Raw genomic sequence first — 20,459 nt, 5'->3', positions numbered from 1 at the left:
CTCAAGGTACTCAAAACCACATTCAAGAAGTTTATTAACCCTTCAGGTGCTTCACAGCAGCAGAAGCAACATGGAAGGAAAAAATGAACATTTAACTTTTTAGTCACAAAAATTATCTTTTAGCAACAATTTTTTTATTTTCCCAATGGTAAAAGGAGAAACTGAACCACGAACGTTGTTGTCCAATTTGTCCTGAGTACGCTGATACCTCATATGTGGGGGTAAACCACTGTTTTGGCGCACGGCAGGGCTTGGAAGGGAAGGAGCGCCATTTGACTTTTTGAATCAAAAATTGGCTCCACTCTTTAGCGGACACCATGTCACGTTTGGAGAGCCCCCGTGTGCCTAAAAATTGGAGCTCCCCCACAAGTGACCCCATTTTGGAAACTAGACGCCCCAAGGAACTTATCTAGATGCATAGTGAGCACTTTGAACCCCCAGGTGCTTCACAAATTGATCCGTAAAAATGAAAAAGTACTTTTTTTTCACAAAAAAATTCTTTTAGCCTCAATTTTTTCATTTTCACATGGGCAACAGGATAAAATGGATCCTAAAATGTGTTGGGCAATTTCTCCTGAGTACACCAATACCTCATATGTGGGGGTAAACCACTGTTTGGGCACATGGTAAGGCTCGGAAGGGAAGGAGCGCCATTTGACTTTTTGAATGAAAAATTATTTCCATCGTTAGCGGACACCATGTCGCGTTTAGATAGCTCCTGTGTGCCTAAACATTGGCGCTCCCCCACAAGTGACCCCATTTTGGAAACTAGACCCCCCAAGGAACTAATTTAGATGCCTAGTGAGCACTTTAAACCCTCAGGTGCTTCACAAATTGATCTGTAAAAATGAAAAAGTAATTTTTTTTCACAAAAAAATTCTTTTCGCCTCAATTTTCTCATTTTCACATGGGCAGTAGGATAAAATGGATCATAAAATTTGTTGGGCAATTTCTCCCGAGTACGCCGATACCTCATATGTGGGGGTAAACCACTGTTTGGGCACTCGGCAGGGCTCGGAAGAGAAGGCGTGCCATTTGACTTTTTGAATGGAAAATTAGCTCCAATTGTTAGCGGACACCATGTCGCGTTTGGAGAGCCCCTGTGTGCCTAAACATTGGAGCTCCCCCACAAGTGACCCCATTTTGGAAACTAGACCCCCCAAGGAACTTATCTAGATGCATATTGAGCACTTTAAACCCCCAGGTGCTTCACAGAAGTTTATAACGCAGAGCCATGAAAATAAAAAATAATTTTTCTTTCCTCAAAAATGATTTTTTAGCCTGGAATTTCCTATTTTGCCAAGGATAATAGGAGAAATTGGACCCCAAATATTGTTGTCCAGTTTGTCCTGAGTACGCTGATACCCCATATGTGGGGGTAAACCACTGTTTGGGCGCACGGCAGGGCTCGGAAGGGATGGCACGCCATTTGGCTTTTTAAATGGAAAATTAGCTCCAATCATTAGCGGACACCATGTCACGTTTGGAGAGCCCCTGTGTGCCTAAACATTGGAGATCCCCCAGAAATGACACCATTTTAGAAACTAGACCCCCAAAGGAACTAATCTAGATGTGTGGTGAGGACTTTGAACCCCCAAGTGCTTCACAGAAGTTTATAACGCAGAGCCATGAAAATAAAAAAAAAAATTATTTTCTCAAAAATGATCTTTTAGCCTGCAATTTTTTATTTTCCCAAGGGTAACAGGAGAAATTGACCCCAAAAGTTGTTGTCCAGTTTCTCCTGAGTACGCTGATACCCCATATGTGGGGGTAAATCACTGTTTGGGCACATGCCGGGGCTCGGAAGTGAAGTAGTGACGTTTTGAAATGCAGACTTTGATGGAATGCTCTGTGGGCGTCACGTTGCGTTTGCAGAGCCCCTGATGTGGCTTAACAGTAGAAACCCCCCACAAGTGACCCCATTTTGGAAACTAGACCCCCAAAGGAACTTATCTAGATGTGTGGTGAGCACTTTGAACCCCCAAGTGCTTCATAGAAGTTTATAATGCAGAGCCGTGAAAATAATAAATACGTTTTCTTTCCTCAAAAATAATTATTTAGCCCAGAATTTTTTAATTTTCCCAAGGGTAACAGGAGAAATTTGACCCCAATATTTGTTGTCCAGTTTCTCCTGAGTACGGTGATACCCCATATGTGGGGGTAAACTACTGTTTGGGCACATGCCGGGGCTTGGAATTGAAGTAGTGACGTTTTGAAATGCAGACTTTGATGGAATGCTCTGCGGGCGTCACGTTGCGTTTGCAGAGCCCCTGATGTGCCTAAACAGTAGAAACCCCCCACAAGTGACCCCATTTTGGAAACTAGACCCTGAAAGGAACTTATCTAGATGTGTGGTGAGCACTTTGAACCCCCAAGTGCTTCATAGAAGTTTATAATGCAGAGCCGTGAAAATAATAAATACGTTTTCTTTCCTCAAAAATAATTATTTAGCCCAGAATTTTTTATTTTCCCAAGGGTTACAGGAGAAATTGGACCCCAAAAGTTGTTGTCCAGTTTCTCCTGAGTACGCTGATACCCCATATGTGGGGGTAAACCACTGTTTGGGCACACGTCGGGGCTCAGAAGGGAAGTAGTGACTTTTGAAATGCAGACTTTGATGGAATGGTCTGCGGGTGTCACGTTGCGTTTGCAGAGCCCCTGGTGTGCCTAAACAGTAGAAACCCCCCACAAGTGACCCCATTTTAGAAACTAGACCCCCCAAGGAACTTATCTAGATATGTGGTGAGCACTTTGAACCCCCAAGTGCTTCACAGACGTTTACAACGCAGAGCCGTGAAAATAAAAAATCATTTTTCTTTCCTCAAAAATTATGTTTTAGCAAGCATTTTTTTAGATTCACAAGGGTAACAGGAGAAATTGGACCCCAGTAATTGTTGCGCAGTTTGTCCTGAGTATGCTGGTACCCCATATGTGGGGGTAAACCACTGTTTGGGCACACGTCAGGGCTCGGAAGTGAGGGAGCACCATTTGACTTTTTGAATACGAGATTGGCTGGAATCAATGGTGGCGCCATGTTGCGTTTGGAGACCCCTGATGTGCCTAAACAGTGGTAACCCCTCAATTCTACCTCCAACACTAACCCCAACACACCCCTAACCCTAATCCCAACTGTAGCCATAATCCTAATCACAACCCTAACCCCAACACACCCCTAACCACAACACTAACCCCAACACACCCCTAACCCTAACCACAACCCTAATTCCAACCCTAACCCTAAGGCTATGTGCCCACGTTGCGGATTCGTGTGAGATATTTCCGCACCATTTTTGAAAAATCTGCGGGTAAAAGGCACTGCGTTTTACCTGCGGATTTTCCGCGGATTTCCAGTGTTTTTTGTGCGGATTTCACCTGCGGATTCCTATTGAGGAACAGGTGTAAAACGCTGCGGAATCCGCACAAAGAATTGACATGCTGCGGAAAATACAACGCAGCGTTCCCGCGTGGTATTTTCCGCACCATGGGCACAGCGGATTTGGTTTTTCATATGTTTACATGGTACTGTAAACCTGATGGAACACTGCTGCGAATCCGCAGCGGCCAATCCGCAGCCAAATCAGCACCGTGTGCACATAGCCTAATTCTAAAGGTATGTGCACACGCTGCGGAAAACGCTGCGGATCCGCAGCAGTTTCCCATGAGTGTACAGTTCAATGTAAACCTATGGGAAACAAAAATCGCTGTGCCCATGCTGCGGAAAAACTGCACGGAAACGCAGCGGTTTACATTCCGCAGCATGTCACTTCTTTGTGCGGATTCCGCAGCGGTTTTACAACTGCTCCAATAGAAAATCGCAATTGTAAAACCGGAGTGAAATGCGCAGAAAAAAACGCGGTAAATCCGCCATAAATCCGCAGCGGTTTAGCACTGCGGATTTATCAAATCCGCAGCGGAAAAATCCGCAGAGGACCAGAATACGTGTGCACATTCCTAACCCTAACCCTAGCCCTAACCCTAACCCTAACCCTAACCCTACCCCTAACCCTACCCCTAACCCTACCCCTAACCCTACCCCTAGCCCTACCCCTAACCCTACCCCTAACCCTACCCCTACCCCTAACCCTACCCCTAACCCTAACCCTATTCTAACAGTGGAAAAAAAAAAATTCTTTATTTTTTTATTGTCCCTACCTATGGGGGTGACAAAGGGGGGGGGGGGTAATTTATTATTTTTTTTATTTTGATCACTGAGATAGATTATATCTCAGTGATCAAAATGCACTTTGGAACGAATCTGCCGGCCGGCAGATTCGGCGGGCGCACTGCGCATGCGCCCGCCATTTTGGAAGATGGCGGCGCCCGGGAGAAGACGGACGGGACCACGGCTGGATCGGTAAGTATGATAGGGTGGGGGGGGACCACGGGGGGGGGGATCGGAGCACGGGGGGAGGAATCGGAGCGCGGGAGGGGTGGAACGGAGCGCGGGGGGCGTGGAACGGAGCACGGGGGGACTGGAATGGAGCACGGGGGGGTGGAACGGAGCACGGGGGGGGGTGGATCGGAGTGCAGGGGGGGTGATTGGAGCACGGGGGGGTGATTGGAGCACGGGGGGAGCGGGCACGAGCACGGGGGGGAGCGGAGCACTGGACGGAGGGGAGCCGGAGCAGTGTACCGGCCAGATCGGGGGGGTGGGGGGGCGATCGGAGGGGTGGGGTGGGGGCACACTAGTATTTCCAGCCATGGCCGATGATATTTCAGCATCGGCCATGGCTGGATTGTAATATTTCACCCGTTATAATGGGTGAAATATTACAAATCGCTCTGATTGGCAGTTTCACTTTCAACAGCCAATCAGAGCGATCGTAGCCACGAGGGGGTGAAGCCACCCCCCCTGGGCTAAACTACCACTCCCCCTGTCCCTGCAGATCAGGTGAAATGGGAGTTAACCCTTTCACCCGGCCTGCAGGGACGCGATCTTTCCATGACGCCGCATAGGCGTCATGGGTCGGAATGGCACCGACTTTCATGACGCCTACGTGGCGTCATGGGTCGGGAAGGGGTTAACATTGGTTATGCAGGGACTATGCATATGCGTCCGCATGTGGCGATTTGAGGTGTGCGGCGCCTGGACGGAGCTTCACGGAGGAAGCAAGGAGGAAGTATGCTGCCATCCGCTGCACACAGGAACGCAAGTCTGAAACCAGCCTAACTGTGGTGGCAGATGAGCCAACCAGAGGCTTCATATACAGTAGAACATACATGTAAAGTTGTATATGAAATGACAGTGTTATGCACACAAAGCTTTGTGGATATTTCCTCATATTTGTATGTTCTTTAGTGTTTTGTAGAGCACAACTGGTTCCATCTGATTGGTATCATGTGTGGTTTAGCCATCTATAACTTCACAGTGGTGGACCTCCACTTTCCTTTGGTGCTATATAAGAAGCTTCTTAATGTGTCAGCCACTTTGGAAGATCTCAAGGATCTCTCCCCTACGGAAGGAAGGTTGGTTCATGAAATCTGTATGCATTGATCAATTTCTGATATTAATCGTTGGGGTTCAACTATTGACTAACTGTTAATGGATCTATCACCAGGTCAAAAAGTGTCTGCTCTTGCGTTGGTCCCACTGCTCACCTAAGAAGTCATTCGTTTTTGTGTTTTATGTTCCTATTTTTTATTCACCATACGGTTCCAGAGATGGGGCCTTTTTGTTTAATGCTAATTTTTACATTCTTTACAAGGGGGCATGGTTCACATGACTCTCTAAGGCCATCTTTAAGCTCTACTGTGAGCAACGTCTTCTTGGTAAAGACTTTTATGTTGGATAATAAAAAGGTAAATCTCTGAAATAGTATTGTGTATTTAAAAAAATAGATCCAAAATCTGTCATTCTCCTTAGAGCAGCAGAAGTGAGAACAAATAGTGGCCACTTTTGACCCATGCGTTTTCCGCAGTTTCCTGCAGGTGGATACTTGCCTACACTATACTTTTCACAGTCGTGTGATAAGGCGTTCCAGTAAAGGGACAGGCATAATGCTGCAATAATGCTGCCATATCTAACACAACCACTGAAAAACTAGAGCGCCGGCGGGTACAAAGTGGCCGGCAAGCTGCTGCAAGTATCAAGGCTGCAGAACTCGCCTCATAAAACAGCTGAGCAGGGGTGGTGCCGATAGTCAGGTGCCAATTGATCTGATACAGTATTGATGACCTGACAGACAACCCAGCAGTGTTTAAAGGCTGGACTAACCATTTTAATAGTCTAAGAATAGTATCCTACTGATTCAGTTCACACTCTTGGTTTGCATCACTGAGGTCTTACCTTCCAAAAGCAGATAACACTCTTGGGACCACTCTGCAGAGTATGTTGGCGCTATATAAGATACGGAAAGCAAAAAATACAAATGTGCCCATAAGCACATAAACATCCACACATACATGACCGGTTTCCTATGCCCTGCAGTGCTCACGGTGAGCGCAGAAGCCAATGGTTTAATAGAGGAGATGATCAGCTGTTTCCGCTCCTTAGGTCAGGGGATGGCACCATGTGCTGACAACCTCACGGTTTCCCCTCAGTCTTGTCCACTCAGATTGCAGGAATACTAAATACATTGTCAGAAGGTGAAAAATCTGTTTCAATTCCTACCATAGAGAGGCAGACTGCACTCCATCCATGTACTTAGCATGCAGCGACTAGAACAGTGAAGCTGTCCACATCTGAAATATGTGTAAGGCATTTTATTTCTTGGCGGTCTGTTATTATATTGTCTCTTAAATAAACGCTTTCATTCTCCTCCTTCACCCTATAGTCTTCATAGCGCACAAGTTGCATTGCTTCTGACTAGGGTTGAGCGACTTTTACTTTTTTAAGATCGAGTCGGGTTTCGCGAAACCCGACTTTCTCAAAAGTGGAGTGAAATCGGCCGATTATCGCGAAAAGTCGGGGTTCGACCGAAACACGAAACCCAATGCAAGTCAACGGTAAATTCTCTCTCTCTCTCTCAATGTACAGTTACATTGATTACAGTGCTGTATCACTTACTGGGCTGCTTGCTGTAGTTTTCATAAAATCAGTTTTATCTGCTGCAGATCTACCATTTTTCTGCATGCTGAGCTCTGTATAACCCCGCCCACACCACCGATTGGCAACTTTCTGCCTACGCACAGTGTATAAAGAAAGCTGCCAATCTGGGGTGGGGTTATACAGAGCTCATGATTATGGAGGACTACATGGCAGCATGATTATGGAGGACTACTAGTCTTCTAGTATTAAATAAGTATTGTATTTCTATAGCGCCAACATATTCTGCAGCACTTTACATTATAGAGGAGACTTGTACAAACAATAAAGACATTACAGAATAACAATAATCACATAAAACAACAGATACCAAGCGGAATGAGGGCCCTGCTCACAAGCTTACAATCTATGAGGAAATAGGGGAGACACGAAAGGTGGATGGTAAGAATTGATTGTATTGTACGGTCAGGTCATCAATGTAATAAATGGGGTGTCCATGTAATGCTGCATGAACCGGTCACCAACTAGTATGTGTAAAAGTACAGACACAGAGGGCTATTAATTGCATGAAGGGCGTGACTAATCTCCTGCTGGTAAAATTGATTTTATCAAAACTACAGCAAGCAGCCTAGTAAGTGACATAGTGCTGGAATCGGGGGTTCTATCTCTACATTATTTTGCGCTCAGATCAGGTGGGAAAAATCTGGTAACAGATTCACTTTAAAAGTCCAAGTTTACTTGAGTAGCTGCTATTATGCTACATTAAGGGATGCAATTTAAATTGCTTGTTCTCACCCACAAAGCTTTCCACAGGGTGGCACCCCCCTCATTTCTGTTTTATCGGCCTACCCGCTCATAACACTCCACAAGCGTCTTTCGACTAATATCCACACCTCTCCGTTCCTCCAAGACTTCTCCCGAGTTGCACCAATCCTCTGGAATGCTCTACCCCAAGAAATTAGGACTAACCACAAGTTTTAGGTGCTTTCTGAAAAGCCTCTGTTTAAGGTGGCCTATCACGTTCTCTACTCAAAGTCCTTTTATATATAGTCCGTTCTCTACTTCTCTGATCATAATTCTCAATCAAACTCCACCACACCCAAAAGCACTATGAATATTGACTGGCAACTAGCTCATGCAGCCTTTATCTATGCCCCATTCCCTCGAGATAGCTGGACCATCATTGTAAATAAGGACCTGTGTCACCCCCACCTCATTGTAGAGTGTAAGCTCTTACAAGCAGAGTTGTCATTGTTTTCACTTCAATTATTGTATTATCTTTAACTATGTTACTCATGACTGTTGTACTGTATATGAACCTCTGAATTGTGAAGCGCTGCGGAATATGTTGGTGCTATATAAATAAAGATTATTATTAGGAAGTGAATCTTCCAATGATTTTGATCCCCTTTTATATTCCTTTTCTTGGCAGAGCGAGTGTTTACATTTTTGTCGTAGTTTACTGTCAGAAAAACAGATCCGTGCCATACTTTGACATTATTTCCTAGTTAATACTTGCACCCTACAAAGCTTGATTGGAAAATGGTCAATGTTTAGCCTTGCAGAACAGAAAGGCACATTTCCAGGTCGTCCCTCATGACCGCACCACAGGAGGTTGCTCTTCATATCCTTGATAGGGACAGGAACACAGAAGAGGTTAAATAGCCCCTCCCCACCTCCACCCCTCAGTGTTTTTCCTGTCCCTATCAGGGACGGACACAGGAGAGAGATCTCCAGGAAGATCAAGGTTTTACCTCATGGGAAGTCAGGTCTCGGTCGAGCAGGAGCTCCTGTGTGCGGTCCCATCCTCCTGGAGGGGGCTCTGGCCGCGAGGATCCGGAAACTCCTCAGGTCGCAGGATACCGACGGAGGTCCCTCTGCGACTGGGTAGAGCTGTGTGCTCCCCATAGACTGCCTCATCCCCTCACAAGGGGCTCTGAGACAGCATCTGCGGCTGCGGTGCTGAGCGCTCCCCTCAGGCTCCACGTGCGGCCGGTGCTGGCGTCGTACCCGGGACTTCCGGTCCGGCGCTCCGGTCGGGTGACTACTTCCGGGGGGCGTGGCCGGATTCCCGGGGTCAGCGGCGCAGAGGCATTTCCGGGGCGCCGGGAAACTGCGGGAAAGCTGCGGGGAGAACAAAGACCGGAACAGCATCCGGACTATGCGCCAGGAAAGGTCCCAGGCTGGTCGGCGAGCGTTCCAGATGACGCATGCGCAGTACAGCTGGGGACCTGAAATCACCGTGGAGGCCAGCAGCTGAGCTCGGAAGGAGGACGAATCAGATGTCTTGAAGCTGGGTAAGATTGACTACTTAATGACGGACATCTGACAGCACATTTGACTTAGGAAGATGGAAGGTGCTACTCGCCCAGACGTCCAATCCTTAGAGCTAGCCACGGACCATGTGAGTAGTACGTGGTATGGGATGCATTACAGAACTTTAGTTCCGTAGCTACAGGGATCTCCTTTACATTTTCAGGATAAGGACATTCCCGAGAGATCAGCTACTAAAAAAAGGACTATTAGATGCCCATTGTGCACCACCAAACTCCCAGAGGGCTATAAAAAGAAATTATGCGAAAAACGCATCGCTAAACTTCTTAAAGACGAACAGGCTTCGCTGTTAGATAATATCAAATCTATGATTAATAATAATAATAATAATAATAATAATGATTAGAGACGAAGTCCAAGCTACGGTGTCTACAATGGTGCCACCCCAGTCTCCGCGGCCTAAAAGGCCTAGATGGGATATGGATGTGAGTTCCGAGGAAGGAGAGGTCTCGGGTTATTCCGATCCAGGCTCGGATGACGAGGATATTACATTGACTGTGCTTCCAGAAGAACGAAAGAAATACTTGTTCTCATCCGAAAATACGGATATACTTCTAAAAGCAGTAAGAAGCACTATGAAAATAGAAGACTCGTCTGAGCCTTTATCAGTTCAAGACGAGATGTTTGGGGGCCTGAGAACTCGCAGGAATAGAGTTTTTCCGGTCAACAATCACATAACTGCGATGATAATGGAAGAGTGGGAAGACGTAGGGAAAAAATTAGTAGTCCCGAGAGACTTCAAATACCGTCTTCCCTTTGACCCAGAAGAAACTAAGGTCTGGGAATCGGTTCCAAAGATCGACATTCCTGTGGCCAAAGTCACAAGGAAAACTGCTATTCCCTTCGAGGACTCGTCAGGGATGAAAGACCCAATGGATAAGAGGTCAGAAGATCTTCTTAAGAAAGCCTGGGAGTCGTCGGCCGCTATTATGAAGACGAATATAGCGGCTACCTCGGTAGCAAGGTCCATGAGTCTTTGGGTGGACGAGATGGAGAGTCATATCAAAAACAGAACTCCACGAGAAGAAATCCTTAAATCTTTTTCAGTTTTGAAAATGGCAACTGATTTCATGGCGGATGCTTCAGCGGAAACAGTACGTTTTGCTGCCCGGAATAATGCACTGTCGAACGCAGCGAGAAGGGCCTTATGGCTGAGATCGTGGACGGGAGATACCCAATCCAAGAACAAACTGTGTTCGATTCCATTTTCAGGATCTCACGTCTTTGGTCCAGTCCTTGACGAACTACTCGAAAAAGCGTCCGACAAGAAAAAAGGCTTCCCGGAAGAGAAACCAAAAAAACAACAGTTCTTTCGGAAAACTCGCTCCCACCCAAGACAGGACTACAGAGGAAAAGGGAAGTCCGGCAGGTGGAGCTACCCTAAAGGGGGCAGAGGAAGAGGTTCCTTTCGAGACCAGTCAACAGGACCCAGCAAACAATGACGCCAACAATATAGGAGGAAGACTACAATACTTCCAGGAAGGATGGCAGAACATAACTCAGAATCAGTGGATTCTACAGACGGTTACACAGGGTTACAAGATAGAGTTTACTCGTCTACCACCCAAGAGATTCTGCTTAACACAGACGAAGTCGTCAGCAGTACATCAAAGGCTGCTAACAGACATACGGGAACTCTTAGATTTAAACGTCATAATACCGGTACCCCATCATCAATGTTTTCAGGGGCATTACTCCAGTCTGTTTTCCATAAAAAAAACAAACGGAGATTACCGGACAATAATAAACTTAAAACCATTAAACAAATGGGTGGCGTACACAAACGTTTCAAGATGGAATCTCTCAAATCAATTACACCGCTAATAAAAAAGAACTCGGTAATGTGCACGCTAGATCTCAAACATGCATACTATCATGTTCCCATCCTTCCCTCACATCAAAAATTCCTCAGATTCGCAATAAGAAACCGCAAAAGGATACTTCATTTCCAGTTTCAGTGCCTACCATTTGGTCTCTCCTCTGCCCCAAGGATATTTACTAAGCTCATGACGGAGGTCATGGCCTACTTAAGAGAAAAGGAAATTCTCATCGCACCATATCTGGACGATCTGTTGCTAATCGCAGATTCACCTCAGCAGATGGAGGAATCCTTAAAAATTACCATGTCACTCCTGAAACGTCTGGGGTGGGTAATAAATACCAGAGACGCAAAAGATATTTCTGGGAGTACTACTAAATTCCGAACTGGAATACTCGTTCCTTCCAGACCAATAACAGCGATCAATCAAAAAAGAACTTCAATCAATAAAAAAACGGAAATACATCTCCATCAGGAAAGCTATGAGAATTCTAGGACTGATGACCTCATGCATTCCCAGTGTACAGTGGAGCCAGTTTCACTCCAGAACACTTCAAAGGGAAGTTCTTTCAGTATGGAACGGAAGAAAAGATTCATTAGACAACAGGATGTGGTTACCCAGCGAGGTAAAGCAGTCCCTCTCATGGTGGATCAACATAAAAAACCTCAAAAGAGGAAATCCATGGAAAATATCTCCATGCGTAAACATAACCACCGACGCAAGCTCAACGGGCTGGGGTGCCCATATAGAAGGTCGATACCTTCAGGGGACATGGCCACCATTGATACGCGACAGTTCCTCCAATTACAGGGAACTCAGATCGGTCTGGGAAGCATTAAAAAGGTGCCAACACGAGATTCAGGGACACCACATCCGAATCTTCTCGGACAACTCGACCACGGTAGCTTTTCTCTTACATCAAGGAGGACCAAGACACCGTCCACTTCAAACATTAGCAGAAACAATATTCTCCTGGGCGGAGGATACCGTGAGGTCTATCACAGCAGTACATCTGAAAGGCTCACAGAACCAAATAGCGGACTTTCTCAGCAGAGAGAGCGTACAGCCGTCAGAGTGGTCGCTAAACGGAGAAGTGTTTGTTCAGCTAATTCAACAATGGGGCTCTCCACAAATAGATTTGTTCGCCTCAAAGGACAATACAAAAACGGAAGAATTCTTTTCATTAAATCCAAGAGACAATCCAACCGGCATAGATGCCTTGGCTCAACATTGGGACATGGAACTTGCATACGCGTTCCCTCCACTAGCCCTAATTCCCAGAGTTTTGAGAAAAATTCAGGAAAGTCTAGCTGTAGTGATCCTAATAGTGCCATATTGGCCCAAGAGGAGCTGGTTTCCTCTGCTGAAGTGGATGGCGGTGGAAGACCCAGTGCTACTACCTCTGAGACGGGATCTTCTAATACAGGGACCGCTCGTCCATCAAAATCTAAAGCTGCTACAACTCTCAGCGTGGATCTTGAAAGGGAGATCTTGAGGTCAAAGGGACTATCTGAGTCAGTTATCTCAACCATGAAAAAAAGTAGAAAGCCGGTGACCTCGGCTATATACCAGAAGATTTGGAAAAAATTTTGTGCGCAGAGCAATACTCCAATATCCGTTCTCCAACAACCAGATATTCCTCAAATATTAAATTTTCTCCAAACAGGTTTTGATATGGGCTTGAGACCTAGTACGCTAAAAGTACAAATCTCAGCTTTAACTGCCTTTTATGATTATCCACTAGCGAATCATCCCTGGATAATGAGATACATCAAAGCTACACAACGTATCAGACCAACAATACGAAGCTCAGTACCCTCATGGAACCTCACTTTGGTACTAAATGAGCTACGGAAAGCTCCATACGAGCCACTTGATCAGGCAGACCTAAAGTCTGTGACATTCAAGACTGTTTTCCTTGTCGCAATAACGACAGCAAGGCGAATAGGCGAAATTCAAGCCCTGTCCATAACAGATCCATACTTAAAGATACAGGAAGATTGCATCGTTTTAAAGTTGGATCCCTCATTTCTTCCAAAAGTTGTGACGGACTTTCACAGAAACCAGGAAATAGTTTTGCCTACGTTCTGCCAGAACTACAATAACGAAAAAGAACGTTCTCTTCATTCCCTGGATGTTAAGAGAACAGTATTGCAGTATCTAAAACTTACAGACAGCTGGAGAATTGACTCTAACCTCTTTATCCAGATGTCTGGGAAAAATAGAGGCAAAAAAGCCTCAAAAGCGACTCTGGCCAGATGGATCAAATCTACCATTTACGCTGCGTATATTTCAGCCGGTGAATCTCCTCCAGATCACCTAAAAGCCCACTCACAGAGCAGTATCTGCTTCATGGGCAGAGAGTGCGGGTGCATCCATGGACCAAATTTGCCGGGCGGCAACTTGGTCTAGCTCAAATACCTTTTGCAAGCACTACAAGCTGGACGTTCTTTCAAAGCAACAGACTAGCTTTGGGAGAAAAGTCCTCCAAGCTGTAATCCCGCCCTAATAGGAGTTATTTGGTATTTCTCCTGTGGTGCTGTCATGAGGGACGACCTGGAAACTAGGAGTTAGTCATACCGGTAACGGTATTTCCAGGAGTCCATCATGACAGCACCCATTATTTGCCCCCCCCCTTGAACTCCTGTCTGATGTGTGATATGAACATGTATAGAGAGGAAGTTCAATAAAATTGTGTTGTATCCATCCTGATGTGGTACTTTGTAAAATCACTGAGGGGTGGAGGTGGGGAGGGGCTATTTAACCTCTTCTGTGTTCCTGTCCCTATCAAGGATATGAAGAGCAGCCTCCTGTGGTGCTGTCATGATGGACTCCTGGAAATACCGTTACCGGTATGACTAACTCCTAGTTTTTTGGGCTGGTTGAGAGGAGTTAGACTGTGATCCAAGGGGTAACGTTTCCCTTGTGGAGAGTCACATGTCAAGCCGGGCAGGTGAGGAAACTTTTAAGCTTTGCTATGCTCCTCTGCGTTAGGCTTAAAGTCTCTTCACCTTGGCATGCCAGCCTTGACATGTGACTCTCCGCAAGAAGAAACGTTACCCTTTGGATCCTGGTCAGACGCCTCTCCCACATCCAAACCAGATTTCGCACTTTTGCACTGACGAGGGGCAGTACCCCGAAACAGTGTCTGCAAATTAAGATTTTTGGTTCAGCTTTTATCCTAAGTCATGTGACCAGGCTCGTTAAAGGGTCGACATTGACTTTTAGGATGTCTATTTCCAAGGTGGCACTGGAGTTCTAGTCCTCTTCCTATCTGAAGAGACCATTTCCATATTCTGATTTATTGTGTACTATTACCACTCATGTGTTTCATTTGTACGTGATCCATGAGAGATTCGATGGATAAGAGGAAAAGATGATCAAAGGAATTGCAGGACATATTTTAGTTTTTGCACATTTCATATATATACTTTGTGCTGTTATGCTAAGTAAATCTGTCTTTTTCCCAGCAACCATCACTTTTATTATTTTATTTTTTTAACACTTAATTTATTTTTCTAGGAGTCTTCAAGAACTGTTAGACTACCCTGAAGATGATGTTGAGGAGACTTTCTGCCTTAATTTTACAGTAAGGAGACACAAAATTGTTTTGCTAGTCTGTATATTATAGATAATGTAATTTACCAAAGTAATATTTTTGACACCTACATAATTTGTAGAAAATTCTTATACACTAAGTGATTGTAAATTAAATTATCAAAATATAGGGATAGATCGAACCTACTTTCCATAACCTGCGTGCCCAAACATGCCTAGATGCCTTTTGAGTTTAGAGGTTTCAGTCATTTCGGTGTAAAATTCTGACATACTTATTAGAAAAAAAAATGTACCCCCTGAAAAGATCAGTTATTATTTCCCAGTATGTTATTGTATGCCCACGATTAAGCAAGCACGCTCGCACCTACCTCTGCTTTTCGGAAGTTGGATTTTCTTTTATTTGGGCATTCACAGGTGTTTTCCTTTTGTCACCTTTTTGTCTCTTTTTGAATGAAATGTGTCTGCAGATCTGTAGGGAAAGTTATGGGCTGACTGAAATGAAACCCTTGGTGCCTGAAGGAGACCAGAAAACTGTGAATAAAGCAAACAGGTATGTCATCTGACCAGTGCATTTAGCGATTCCTGCCTATAAACGAGCTCCAATGGACTATTTAGGGTATGTTCACACGTTCCTGATTTCCCTCCTTTTTTTTCAGGACTAAAAACCGCAGCTCTTGGCAGAAAACGCAGGTCCTTTTTTTGGTGCTTTTTTGGTGCGTTTTTTGATGCGTTTTTTTATGCAGTTTTCTATGCAGAGTCTGTGTGTTTTCTAGGAAGTTTTTTAGGGTTAAAATGGCTGAAAATACCCTAACCCTACCCCTAACCCTAACCCTAACCCTATTCTAACCTTAGTGGAAAAAAAAAAAAATTCTTAATTTTTTTATTGTCCCTACCTATGGGGGTGACAAAGGGGGGGGAGGAGGGTGTCATGTACTATTTTTTTTATTTTGATCACTGAGATATAACCTATCTCAGTGATCAAAATGCACTTTGGAACGAATCTGCCGGCCGGCAGATTCGGCGGGCGCACTGCGCATGCGCCCGCCATTTTGCAAGATGGCGGCGCCCAGGGAGAAGACAGCCGGACGGACACCGGGAGGCCGGGTAAGTATAAGGGGGGGGGGGGGGCGTCGGAGCACGGGGGGGTGGCATCGGAGCATGGGGGGGTGGGATTGGGGCACGGGGGGCAGCCACACTGCAGCGGTTCTGCACCACAAACCGCAGTAAAACCCGCAGATATATTTTTCATCTGCGGCTTTTACTGCGGGTTTGACCTCACAATGGAGGTCAATGGGTGCAGAACCGCTGCAGTTTTGCAAAAAGAAGTGACATGGTACTTCTTTTTTACCGCGGCTATTCAGCGCGGCTTTTTTTCCCGATTCCCGCATCATGTGCACAGTGGTTCTTGTTTTCCATAGGGTACAGTGTACTGTACCCTGCATGGAAAACAGCTGCGGAGCCGCAGCGGCAAAATCGCGGCGGTTCCGCAGTAAAAAACGCACTGTGTGAACATGGCCTTAATGGTGCATTCACACAGGCCAACTTAATGCATCAGAACAGAGCCAATTGTCAGTACGATCATTCTGCTCTCATAGTGCATGGCTGCTGTCAGCAGCACATCCCAGACATCTGGCCAAAAAGGGCCACTTACACTTATAGTCCGACACAGTCACTCCATAGATCCAATATGCTGTTGGTTAATTTTAAACATATTGTCATGAAATATAACAACCCAACAGGGGGTCGGTCAGCGGTCGGCACAACACACTCTCAACGGGATGGAAATGGGGTGAGGAAGGCCCTACCGATAGGGAATGAAGGATTGGACACCTCCTGAGCTCCAACCTGAGCCTGTTCCTGCACTCACTAACGCCCTAAAGGGGTCCTCCCCGACCCACCACTGTCCCGAACCTAGTCCCTCGCGGTCATCTTGCACTGCCCTGGCTAGTGCACTGGCCGGCATGGACGCTAGCCTCACCACTGCAGATGGTACAACGGAGGGGGGGGGGGGGGGGTAACAAGCACGAGGCAGACACGTTAGTACACTACACTTAGCTTCCAGACTGTGCTGCAAAGTTCCTCACCGCAAAGGACACAAAGTCAGGACCTCAAACAGCTGATACACGCCGACACCAGAAAGCTCCTCACTCATCGGCTGGTCACCAGATAAACTCTATCACCAACTGCTGATGCATCACATGACCATTTAAAGGATGATGGAAGTGGTCACCACCCACAACAGCTGACCTAGCAGTTGCAGCAGGATGTCCGCAAGGGAGACTGACATAAACCCCCGCTGGCCTGAAAGGAAAAAAAGCTACATTTACGAGATAGTGAAACAAGATCTGCCACGAATCCTAAAATGGATCGTGACATATATGGTAACACCCCTTCGGAAGAGGCAAGAACACGAAACGTATGTTAGGGGTTCCCACATGTGGTCCTTCAGTCTGACTCAGCGGTATGTCACCCTAAGGGTTTTATGCATCTTTTTGCTATGTGGATTGCCTTGCACCAATATAATCCTTCTATATTATTTCAAAACACTCTTTTTCGGTGATTCTTTTGCATCTCCGTTCATACTGCACCCACACACACAAATTATACACAATTTGAAAGGTAAACTTGCCCCCTTCAGCAAGAAAATAGCCAAAGAAAACACACATCCACGATGTGATCACAAAATACATTTTAAACATTAATTTTCATAAAACTGCAGTAAGGAAAAATGACGTGCAGGTAGCACCACACTACACCAAAGCACAATACCACAAAGCTGAAGCAAATCCCAACATTTGCTTTGGGGGCTTTCCAGCTTGCCAAACTCCTTGCCCAGCCAATTTCAGGCAGGTACATATAAAATATTTGCTACATATGTGGAAGTTGAATAAAAGTAATACTTTACCTGTTTAAGACTTCAGCTTTAAAACTGAAGATATAAATGAATGCAGCCTAAAAGGGACCAGACAGATTCTGAACCATCAGATTTTCCATGTTATTGGACAGTCATTGAAAAGTCTGTCTTTCTTCTAAGGTTGCAGCTTATTGGTGACCTGGAGTCACCTGTGGTTCCAAGTAAAAAACTGCAGCGTTGACATAACTCAGACTGTACATTGTTTCCCGATGAGAGAGATTGGTGGAAAAAACCTTGCAAAAAAAAAAAAAAAATTCAACCATAGGGAAAAAAAGGTAAAATAATCTGCAGATATGATTTGGGATATTCCCAATTATTATACAATAGTAAATACGCTCAGTTATGGGGTCAATTCTCCTTCATCATTTTTACTGTTAAAATGGCACTGCTGTACAGCGAGCTGCTCCGTTCACATACATAGGACTGTGTTGCACTTCCCTACACTGCAGATAGATGGCAGTGCTCCTGGGGAAGGGAAAAAATGCTGCTGCCCCTGTTCTTTTGCAAGGTCCTGACAATCAGACCCTTTCTGATCAGTAAGTAAAATACTATTATGTTTAATGTTGGGGGATTTCCTTTAGGCTGGAGTCACACAACGTATAAAAAAAAATCGACAAGAACCAGATATGTTCCCTGAACAGTGATCCGTATGTCATCCGTGTGCAGTGCGATGCAATTTTTCTATCATGTAAGCATCAGTGTGACATCTGTATGGCATCCGTATGGCGACTTGCAAAATGGACATATAATGTATCCATGGGCTCAAATATTCGTGAAAACATATATATATATATATATATATATATATATATATATATATATATATATATATATATATATATATATATATATATATATATATTTCTACTATATAATTGTCTAAGGGTCACTTCCATCTGTCTTTCTTTCTGTCTGTCTGTAACGGAAATCCCAAGTCGCTGATTGGTCACGGCAAAGCAGCCACGACCAATCAGCGACGGGCACAGTCCGGAGGAAAAATGGCTGCTCCTTCCTCCCCGCATTCAGTGCCCGCTTCATACTCCCCTCCAGTCAGCACTCACACAGGGTTAATGCCAGCGGTAACGGACTGCGTTATGCCGCGGTGTAACACACTTCGTTAACGCTGCCATTTACCCTGTGTGACCAACTTTTTACTACTGATGCTGCCTATGCGGCATCAATAGTAAAAAGATATAATGTTAAAAATAATAAAAAGAAATAAAAAATCATTACACACTCACCTTCCTGATCCAGCCCAAGCCTTTCCCGCTCCTCGCGACGCTCTGGTGACCGGTCCATGCATTGCGGTCTTGCGAGAGGATGACTTAGCGACCTCGCAAGACCTCAATTCACTCTTGGGAGCGACGGGCACAGTCCGGCCGCTCCCTACTCCCATGCAGTCAGTGCCCCTCTATACTACCCCCCAGACATTGGTGCGGGATTTAAATCCCGCTTCGCTGATTGCTCGCGCCTAGCCGGCGCGACTAATCAGCGACATTGGCGCGGGATTTAAATTCCGCTTCGCTGATTGCTCGCGCGACCAATCAGCACCATTGGCGCGGGATTCAAATCCTGCTTCACTGATTGCTCGCGCCCAGCCGGCGCGACCAATCAGCGACATTGGCGCGGGATTTAATGTTAAAAATAATAAAGAATCATTATATACTCACCTTCCGGATCCAGCCCAGGCCTTTCCCGCTTCTTGCGACGCTTCGTTGGTCGGTTCATGCATTGCGGTCTCGCGAGATGACGTAGCGGTCTCGCGAGACTCCAACGTCATCATCTCGCGAGACCGCCACGTCATCATCTCGCGATACCGCAATGCACTCTTGAGATCGGAGCATTCGAGGAGCATCGGTAAACGCTTCGCTTGGATCCGGGGGCTGACGGAAGGTGAGTATATAACTATTTTTTATTTTAATTCTTTTTTTTTTTTTTTTAACAGGGATATGATGCCCACATTGCTATATATTACGTGGGCTGTGCAATATACTGCGTGGGCTGTGCAATATACTGCGTGGGCTGTGCAATATACTGCGTGGGCTGTGCAATATACTGCGTGGGCTGTGCAATATACTGCGTGAGCTGTGCAATATACTGTGTGGGCTGTGCTATATACTGCGTGGGCTGTGCTATATACCAGGGGTGTCAAACTGCATTCCTCGAGGGCCGCAAACCATGCGTGTTTTCAAGATTTCCTTAGCATTGCACAAGGTGCTGGAATCATTCTGTGCAGGTGATTAAATCCTGAAAACATGACCTGTTTGCAGCCCTCGAGGAATGCAGTTTGACACCCCTGCTATATACTGCGTGGGCTGTGCAATATACTACGTGGGCTGTGCAATATACTACGTGGGCTGTGCTATATACTACGTGGGCTGTGCAATGTACTACGTGGGCTGTGCAATGTACTGCGTGGGCTGTGCAATGTACTGCGTGGACTGTGCAATATACTGCGTGGGCTGTGCAATGTACTACGTGGGCTGTGCAATGTACTACGTGGGCTGTGCAATGTACTACGTGGGCTGTGCAATGTACTACGTGGGCTGTGCAATGTACTACGTGGGCTGTGCAATGTACTACGTGGGCTGTGCAATGTACTACGTGGGCTGTGCAATGTACTACGTGGGCTGTGCAATGTACTACGTGGGCTGTGCAATGTACTACGTGGGCTGTGCAATGTACTATGTGGGCTGTGCAATGTACTATGTGGGCTGTGCAATGTACTATGCGGGCTGTGCAATGTACTATGTGGGCTGTGCAATGTACTATGTGGGCTGTGCAATGTACTATGTGGGCTGTGCAATGTACTATGTGGGCTGTGCAATGTACTATGTGGGCTGTGCAA

At 45.7% G+C, this 20,459-nt stretch overlaps 1 protein-coding gene across 2 annotated transcripts in view; it reads left to right on the top strand.

The window, feature by feature from the left end:
• HERC3 (HECT and RLD domain containing E3 ubiquitin protein ligase 3) overlaps nucleotides 1-20,459 on the top strand; it is a 132,256-nt gene that overhangs the window by 80,538 nt on the left and 31,259 nt on the right. The window contains exons 20-22 of one of the 2 annotated variants that reach the window (XM_069743539.1): nucleotides 5,300-5,466; nucleotides 14,662-14,728; nucleotides 15,165-15,247. In XM_069743539.1, the coding sequence (XP_069599640.1) occupies nucleotides 5,300-5,466; nucleotides 14,662-14,728; nucleotides 15,165-15,247 (317 nt within the window). Of the gene's footprint in view, nucleotides 1-5,299; nucleotides 5,467-14,661; nucleotides 14,729-15,146; nucleotides 15,248-20,459 lie in introns of both variants that reach the window. The other variant, XM_069743538.1, reaches the window with a different exon arrangement.

This window comes from Ranitomeya imitator, chromosome 1, assembly GCF_032444005.1.
Source record: "Ranitomeya imitator isolate aRanImi1 chromosome 1, aRanImi1.pri, whole genome shotgun sequence".
NCBI lineage: Eukaryota > Metazoa > Chordata > Amphibia > Anura > Dendrobatidae > Ranitomeya > Ranitomeya imitator.
The sequence above is the reverse complement of the archived record's forward strand: the minus strand, read 5'-3'. Positions and strand labels throughout refer to the sequence as shown.